Below are 8,970 nucleotides of genomic sequence, written 5' to 3' on the forward strand. Positions count from 1 at the left end.
TGGTACGGACACTAGAAAAGGCAGATTTAAAGCTGCGCTTCCATATCTTTGGAAAAAAAATTCTTACTTGTTATTACTAGGTAATGATGATTATTAAAATTAATGTAGGCACATGGGTTCTAATTGCGTAAGTAGTGGTTGACATTCCTAACACCAAATTTATATTTTGAAATTATTAGGCATGGGTTTTTCAAGGAAGGTGATAGGAAGCTGTTCTCAGTAATTTTGCTAGTTTTGGAGTGCTGATATTCTTTTGGCTTTTGTGAGCCCTAGCCTTGATTCTCAACGGTGTTGAGTATGTAACAAACATCCCTGTTTTAATTAAAAATGTGTTACCTACTCCTTTGGAATTTGGGTTGGGTTGGGGTGGCCAGGAGTGTTTTCTGTCAAAGCTTTTCCAAAAATAACAAAAAAATTTCCACAAAGTGGTGCCCTCCCACGGGAAAATAAAAATTTCAAGGTTAGTAGTCAAATGTGTCCTTCACACAGACTGATTTACTTTCTTGAGAGGCCACGGTGCGTTTTGGGAATGTATGGGAAGGCTTCTTCACAGTGGCAGGAATGGCTTCACCAGCACTGCGTCCTGGGGGAAACGGGGAGCATCCGCATTGTGGAGCTTTGCTGAAATCCACGTTACAATGGCTGCGTATTCCCCTTTCCACCGGGCTTGCTGCATGGGAAGGAGACACAGAAGGAGGGAGGTGAATGCAGAAGGTTTCTGCGGAGCCAGTTGTAACCGCCCGTCTCGGCATTTCACAGGTTCAAAGGACCATTGCAAAACAGATTCAGATGGTAAAGCAGATTGGAAAAGGTCGCTATGGAGAAGTCTGGATGGGGAAGTGGCGTGGCGAGAAGGTAGCTGTGAAAGTGTTTTTTACCACAGAGGAGGCCAGCTGGTTCAGAGAAACAGAAATCTACCAGACTGTCCTGATGAGGCATGAAAATATTCTCGGTGAGTGAAATTAAAGAGAATTATTTGATAGTGTACAGGTTTCTTAAGTTTAATAATTTTGTATTTGCTGTTGTCTGATGCCCTTTCCTATGTGCTTTGTTACCTGCTGTGCTCTGCAATTAGCCACCCAGCACTTTTCAAAGGAAAGATGTTTCAAGGGTTACTGAAACATAAATAAAAGTTAAAAAATAATGGGGTTCGGGGGCTGTTACTCCAAACACCACACGTCTGTTTCTGCCACCTGTATTTCCATATCTGGGCTTTCTGAAAATATGTTAAAGGCTAGAGGTGAGGCATAGTTGCATGGAAGATGAAAGAAATTAAATATGTTATTAAAATAAAACTATTGAAGTGGCTGACAGTCCAGAGTTCTGAGCAGTCAAAAAAAGCCCTGAGAAGTATTAATTTGGAAATCATCTTTTTTTTTTTTTTTTTCAGGATTCATTGCCGCAGACATTAAAGGTACAGGATCCTGGACCCAGCTGTATCTCATCACTGACTACCATGAGAACGGCTCACTTTATGATTATCTAAAATCTACTACCTTGGACACAAAAGCCATGCTAAAACTGGCTTACTCCTCCGTTAGTGGCTTGTGCCACTTGCACACTGAGATCTTCAGTACTCAGGGCAAACCCGCTATTGCCCACCGTGACCTAAAAAGTAAGAATATCCTGGTGAAAAAGAATGGCACCTGCTGTATAGCAGATTTGGGCTTGGCTGTTAAATTTATCAGGTGAGTAGAAGTAAGGAGGGCGAGCAAAAGTCAGTAAATCAGATGCAAACAGTGGTTTAGTTGTTGACTGAGCGAGCGTGCACGTGTGGGTAAGCACCTGCCGTGTATGTGCATACCTTTCAGGCTATGCTCATCTGTATGTGAGGTGGGGCTACCTGTGTGGGTGAGAATGTCGCATAAACACATAATGCAGGTGTATAAATAGTCACTTTTTAATTAATGAGCACATTAGTTGCATTTGCATAAAGGTTCAGTTTTCATCACTTCACCCTCAATAGCAACCTGAGTATTGCTGCCACATGCTAAAAGGACGTAGCACTGACAGGTTGAAGTCATGTCAGTAAACTTGTCACTGAAGCTTTCAGCTTGTCTGATCCTGAGATAATTTACTCACAACTTATATAGAATGATACTAATAATTTGCACAAGTTACTAATTGGGATTTATTGAAAAGCACCCCATTTGGGCTGCCTTTTGTTTCATTTCCTACAAATCAAATTGCCGAAGTACAGATTTGATTTTTGAAATGGCTTTTAAATTTGATTTTAAAAAAATGGTTGTGTGTTTAAACAACTTAGAGCAGACAATTAGGACTTACTCCTGGGATTCGTAAAGGAGTCATCGCTGTCTGACAGCTCTGTTCAAAAGGAGCTTGAGCTCTCAGCCCTTGTCCTGGTGGTGGAGGCATGTGTTATGAAGTCTCTGATTTTTCTGCGCACAGAAATGTGGCCATAGACTGAAGGTTTCAGTTTCAGAGGTCAGCTTTGAAGCCGTGCGCTCCCTGAAGTATCAAAAAAAAGAAATTTAAGAATTCTGTACAAATCTTGAACTGAAATTATTCAGAGTGTAAGGAAAGGCAGTTTTTATGTGCTCTTCTCGCCATTCACTTACCTACCAGGTTTCTTGGTGAGGCTTTTCCTTTATGAACCTGACCTTTCTTTAGGAGATGAGAAAGGAATATTTTTACTTTGAGGAACAAGGGCCTAGAAAACAACAACTTGGAAATACACTATTTGCTACAAAAGTTGCAGGGAAGAAATTCACCCTTTGCAGGTATGCCTTGCCTGACAAGTAGAGCAGCACACTGCTTAGGTATGAACTGAGAAGAACTAGAAACTACCAAGCGTTGCTGTCAAAGAAGGTGAAATATGTATTTGTCACAGTCCAAATGGAATTTACGTTACGTACTCGGCTTGTTTTCATACTGAATCCTTCCTTAGACAGCATTTCTCAGGCAATGACCAGGAACAGAAAAAAGTAGTTGAAAGGGATGCGCTCTGCTGAAGCTAATGAGTTTAGTAAAGTTCTTTGCATTCTCATTTTATTCGAAATACTGCAAGACGGTGCAGGTCACTAGATTTATGTTACATTCTTGGAGGTATACAGAAATGTCACCAGCATATGTGTGACTTAATGACTGTGTAGATGTCTGGTGGTACCTCAGACTCAGCTTTTTTTGTCATTTTCATAACTGTAAGTGAAGAAAATTACAGAAGAAGTTGTATAATTAAGTGAGATTTTGTTGTATCCATCACATTTAAAATCCTTACATTTTAATGTAAATGTGGGGAAAGGGAAACAGACCTTTCTAAGCAAACCACAGCATATGCCATATATCAAACTTGTAAAAACATTAAAACTGATACAGCTGAATTTGAGTTCATAGGAAAAAAAAAATCCAGTCACATAATTAATGGGAATTTGCTTCCTGTTAGATATACGTTGTCTCTTCTGGTCAGTGTGTGAGGTGTGACACATTTGGTTAGATTTTTTTACACATTTATGTCTGTGTGTTTATACATCTTGATGTGTAAAGGTTGGGAGAGATCAAACATAATGCATGCACAAAAAATAGACTCCTCTTCCTTGCAGATCTGATTTGCTACAGTTAAGTGATACTGCCGCAGCTATTTAGTGTCCTCCATTAATTGCTTAAGACTAAAGCATTAGGTGGTGGAGTGTGTTAAGAAAACAGCGTTTAATGAAGATTTGATTGTTATCACCAGCATTAGAGCTCAGGCTAATGCTAATGAAATCTCACAAATGTTACAGCATCCCTGTTGAGTCTTATCTCCATTGTGATTCTGCATTTGAATGCTTAACATAGCCTCAGGCGGGTCAGCCTTTTAAGGAGGGTTGCCTTCACAGTAAGAGGCTTTCCTTGTAAGAATTGTTCCATTAAGATTGTGCATTACTTTTGACCTTGTTTGAGAGTGGATGTGGTGTGAATTTACTACTTCTCCCATCTAAATTGCTTTCTTTTCAAGCCACTTTATTGCATGTTTGATGCCCTTTTTTCCCCCCTTCTTTTTCTTTTAGTGATACAAACGAGGTAGACATACCTCCAAATACCCGCGTAGGAACAAAACGCTATATGCCTCCTGAGGTGCTGGATGAAAGCTTGAATAGAAATCACTTTCAGTCGTACATCATGGCTGATATGTACAGTTTTGGACTCATCCTTTGGGAGATAGCAAGGAGATGTGTTTCAGGAGGTAAAGAGCTGGGAGATTGCTTTTAATTTTGTCAGTGAACCTCATTTATAACCCAAATCTTCCATCACATCCTTTTCTCTGGGTAATTGTTTTTACTGTCATAAACAAGTGTGGATAAACCATACAGGTAACTCTCTTAATATCTGTTCTCTTGTTGAAACTTATTTTAAAGCATCAGTCAGTGCTATTTCAACAGCAAAGATTTAGACTGTATTTTAATGGCTTGTTTGAAGGCAGTGGCTGCCTGCACTGAAGAAGGAATAAGGAACTCATTTGGGGGCCTTTTCCAATGGCAACACACTTCTGCTGGGCTGGGGGTATTCAGCTATTTTAGCAGAAAGAAAATAGTGATTTCTTTGTTTTGTTAGAGTTAAATAGAAGGAAGAGAACAAACAATTTGGGGGTATGCTGTGCCACTATTTAAAAGAAATAACCTGTTTACAAGACAAGTAGAAAAAACCCAGAGGGAAGTGGCACTTACTACATCGTTGTCATACCAGTGATGTGCTTCATTTCCTTCTGACACCAGGCATTCAAACGTGAGGACAGCAAAGATAAAGCAATGCAGCCAGCTGCAGACGCGGGGCATAGATCCATCCTTGTACGCATAGGCTATGTGTGCTTTCTGCACGTAGAGCTCAGTGTAGTGCAGAAATGATGTGTGTTATTACCTCTATTTTGCCACTGAGGAAAGTTAAATGCAGAGAAATTACTGGGCAGCGGTTACGTGCCAGATTGGTGGCAAGTAAGAGTAGAGCATGTCTCTCTCGGGTCTACGCTACCTTCACCAGACTTTATGGGTCTTTAAAGCCTGCAGTATTGTGCTGAATGCTCGCTCCATGCTTTTACCCTAGAGGAGCTGAATTTCACTGATGAGCAACGTGATCCCTGTGTTTACAAACTGGTGAAGTGTATTGCAATGATGCGATGTAAAATCTGTAATATTGTTGTCATCATTGCTGTGCACAAAGAATGGTACCTTGCCGTGTTCTGAAAAGGCACAGAAATGCCCTTTAACGTATGCCAGGTCCACTAATAAGAAGGAGACCTAATTCAAGGTTAATCCTCTGCCAAATTACTCTGATACGGGCCCTATGCTAGTAGTTTTTTCTGTGATAATTTACCGGAGATTGCTGGACTGGACAGCAGTGGTAGAAACAGTCTCACTTGGCAAGTAACTACGCTTTTGGATTAAGATACATGGCCAGTCTTTACGTGGCAATGGTTACATTGGAACTTGACTGTTGAATAAAATTCTAGGGCAGGGAAGTCCTTTTAAGGAGAAGAACACCTAATTGTTAAACAGTATGGTCAATCTGTTATAAAATGAGAGGGGAAGAGGGTAGTGGAAGGTGTCTTCTGCAAGTGACAGGCAACTAATTGCTTCTTTCAGGAATAGTTGAGGAATACCAGCTTCCATACCACGACCTTGTGCCCAGCGACCCCTCGTACGAGGACATGCGGGAGATTGTGTGCATCAAGAGACTGCGCCCTTCGTTTCCCAACAGATGGAGCAGTGATGAGGTATCGTCCCTCTTAAAATGCAGCCTGTGTTTTTAATCAGAGCGAGTGAGTGAGATTGACCCAATTCTGCATCATTTTGAGTGAGGCGGAGCTTTACCGCTGGCACTAGCACCAGTCATAGTGTAACAGGGCTCAGGAAGGAGCATGACCTTCTCAGATATCCCCACTGAAGGTTTCAGAGCCCCAGGGGCAATAGCCTATGAAATTTGCAAGCAGGTTCTGTGTGTGCTGTCTACCAGATCTCACAGTGATAGCAGGCTGTGCTCAGACCTTTGTAGTCTCTCTGTTTTCCTCTTGCACTCATTTTGCTTTCTGCTCCTTGCATTAATAGCATTAAATCAGTGGCTAGCCAAAAATTTTGAGAGAAATTATTTTGTAGTGTATAGTGCAGTGGCAGTGTACTTGGTATACTTGCAGCTACTTCAGTGTGTATTGATGTGTGGGCCGTAATTCCAACCTTTTTCCTTTTTTTTTTTTTTTTTTTTTTAAAAGAAGGACATATCTCCTGTCTCTCTGAAAAGAAATGAGCATACAGCTTTTCTGTGATCACAGGTGTGCAGGCTTGGAAACACGATTTTGCCATGATTTTACATTAACATGAGCACAAGATAAGTTGCAGTCTTACGGTATTGATATGCAATAGTACTGACCACAGTAGCTGGGCTGCACCCAAGAGCACCGATCATTCACCCCTTTACATCTTACAGAAAACAGTGCTGATGTACCTCTTCGCATTTTAGCGAGGAGGGCTACAGATGTGGCTTTTCAGAGGAGACGTAGGATCCAGAAATGCTTTCCAGAATAAAACGAGGAAGTGAGAGGGCTGGGGGAGAATCTGAACTCTCCCTGCTGAGCATCTGTAATGAAGCAAAGTTGTGCTCGTGGGATCAGAGACGAACAGTTGAGGTACCGCAGGCAAACCTGCTGACTACTCTCGAGATGCTATGGAGGAGGGGTCATTAGTCATGTTAATTGGTACAGTTTAATGCTATAAAGTTTTCTACAGTCGCAGAAGACAGCTGCCATTTGGGAATAGCAGCGTGTAGATGAATATTCTGCAGGCAGATGAAAGATTTAGGTGGCGTGAGATGTAGGCAATTTGGGAATGTGAGGGAAAAATAAAACAACCTCCCTGGGAAGCTCGAGGACTTGTGCAACAGCCAGTGTGTGGGAAGATCTAACCGAGACTCACCTGCCTCATCCTCTCCCTAGCCAAATCCCTCTGATCCTTCATACCAGGAGTGGAAACGCTGGAGGAAGCGCTGTTACTATCGATCCCGGGAAGGGCTTTTGTGTGGTGGCACACAGTGTGTGTTTGGTCTGCTGTCACACGTATCAAGGATTGGGGAGGCTCATTGAAATAACTGTTCTTGATTAATTGGCTAGCGTCATCGGTAGTCGCGCTTCAGGCATTCGAGCGATGAGAGGCAAACTTGTTCGTGCATAAAACCTTGTGTATCACCAAAGTGTATTTATAAAAATCCACATTAATCTGAAATGTGTTAGGCTGGTCTTGGGCACTGCTGGTGGTATTTATGCTTAATGCCTTTCAGGGTCTGCGCTGCTTCTGGGCCAGGAGCCTCCTGAAAATGGAGAGCAAGTTGGATGAGATGGAAAACTTCTCTTTTCCTATTGTAGCAAGCAAATCTTCAGGCAGTGTAAATCTGTAGGCTGATGGGGTCATTACCCAGCTGCAGTGGCTTACGTGGTGCTTTATGTTCGGAAGAAAGTGGTAGACGCAGAGCAGGGATGTATGCTCCTTTTCCAGGATGGCAAAGGCAATGCTGAGATGCTGTCAGCAAGAGAGTTGTTGCTGGGAGCTGGAGGAGGGTCTGGCTATGTTTCGGAAGCAAGTAGAGAATGGAGAGGGACAGGGCAGAGCCGAGCCGGGTGCTCGCAGGCGGCTTTCTGGCGGGGGTGGCTGGGCAGGAACCGTGGGTGCATGCTCACGCTGGGCTGTACCCCGGGGACTGGTCACTGGCTGAGGAAAATGAATTCCACTGAATTTGTACAGCAAAGGGCTCACTGTGCAGAGCCACGCTTGTGCAGATCAGGCTGCGCGGGTTTGGGGAAGGGGAAATAGGAAAAGTGCTTTTGTGGAGCATACAGCCAAGTCTAGACTATGACTTGTCATAAATTATAAGAGTAATTGACATGTTTGGAGAACTCTCCTTAAAATACAGAAAACAAAAGCTCTTGAAAAGCGATACCAGCCAGCATGTTGTCTTTTTTTTTGGCTGCCCTTAGAAAAGACCTTTTCCCTTCAGTTTTTCGGCATTGCCACCAACTGCAGTCTCCTCTTCCGCTGACCCAGGTGGGACTTTTTCTCCCGTTTCTCTCCGCAGTGCCTACGGCAGATGGGGAAGCTGATGATGGAGTGCTGGGCTCACAACCCCGCCTCCCGGCTCACAGCCCTGCGAGTCAAGAAAACGCTTGCCAAAATGTCAGAGTCGCAGGACATTAAACTCTGACTTGGCCAGAGGCAGCTCTCGTGAAGGCCCATGGAAACGGACTTTCTCGTGCAGGCAGAAGTCCTGAAGAGGTATTGAAAGTCTTTGCTAATAAGTACCTTGAATGCAGTCATGCTTAAGAGCAGCTGTAAGTTTCTTTGACAACTTTTGAGGAGACTATCCTTTGCAAAAATCAGCTGAATTTTGACATACAAGATTGGAAGAGGCTTGTCTGCCCTTGTTTACACAGGGAAATACAGTTTTAGTAACTGGTTTAAGATTATGCATGTTGCTTTCTGTGAAAGCCACTTATTATTTTATTATTATTATTGTTATTATTATTATTTTGATTGTTTAAAAAAGATACTGCTTTAAATTTTATGAAAATAAAACTTTTGGTTAGAAGTAAAAAAGATGTATATTGTTACATTAAAAAAAAATTGGAGGAAACTGTGCTGAAAATGAAAGCAAAGCAACTTTTTCATTTATAAAGAGACTATTGCACTCCAGCATTTAAAAAAAAAAGGAGAGTGGGTCTGTGCAGCTCAGAGGATCTGTAATGGAAACCGTCTTAAAAGCCGCCTGCCTGCGGAGACGACTTTCCATAGCCCTGCGCGTGCGAGCGGTTCAGAGAGATGGAGCCCAATTACATCCCTGCCATTGTTAGCACGGGCAGCCAGGTTCCTGTGGGTGGCCTGTCCCAGCGGAGGTCGTGCTTCGTTTAAGATAATTGGGAGCCGTATGAATATGGTTCGGTGCGAATTGTTTGAAGAAGCTCTTCACGTTTCCAGGAAATCTGATGAGTATGGTACC

The 8,970-nt window shown here is 42.5% G+C and overlaps 1 protein-coding gene across 10 annotated transcripts in view; it reads left to right on the forward strand.

Moving 5' to 3' along the window:
• BMPR1B (bone morphogenetic protein receptor type 1B) overlaps positions 1–8,562 on the forward strand; it is a 265,710-nt gene extending 257,148 nt beyond the window's left edge. For all 10 annotated transcript variants that reach the window (XM_050895611.1, XM_050895614.1, XM_050895610.1 and 7 more), the window contains 5 exons: positions 760–952; positions 1,391–1,688; positions 4,008–4,183; positions 5,577–5,707; positions 8,053–8,562. In XM_050895611.1, coding sequence (XP_050751568.1) covers positions 760–952; positions 1,391–1,688; positions 4,008–4,183; positions 5,577–5,707; positions 8,053–8,178 — 924 coding nt within the window. In that variant the 3' untranslated portion in view covers positions 8,179–8,562. The remainder of the gene's footprint in view (positions 1–759; positions 953–1,390; positions 1,689–4,007; positions 4,184–5,576; positions 5,708–8,052) is intronic.
• The last annotated feature ends 408 nt before the right edge of the window (positions 8,563–8,970 follow it).

The sequence above is a fragment of the Gymnogyps californianus genome, chromosome 4 (genome assembly GCF_018139145.2).
Source record: "Gymnogyps californianus isolate 813 chromosome 4, ASM1813914v2, whole genome shotgun sequence".
Taxonomy (NCBI): Eukaryota; Metazoa; Chordata; class Aves; order Accipitriformes; family Cathartidae; genus Gymnogyps; species Gymnogyps californianus.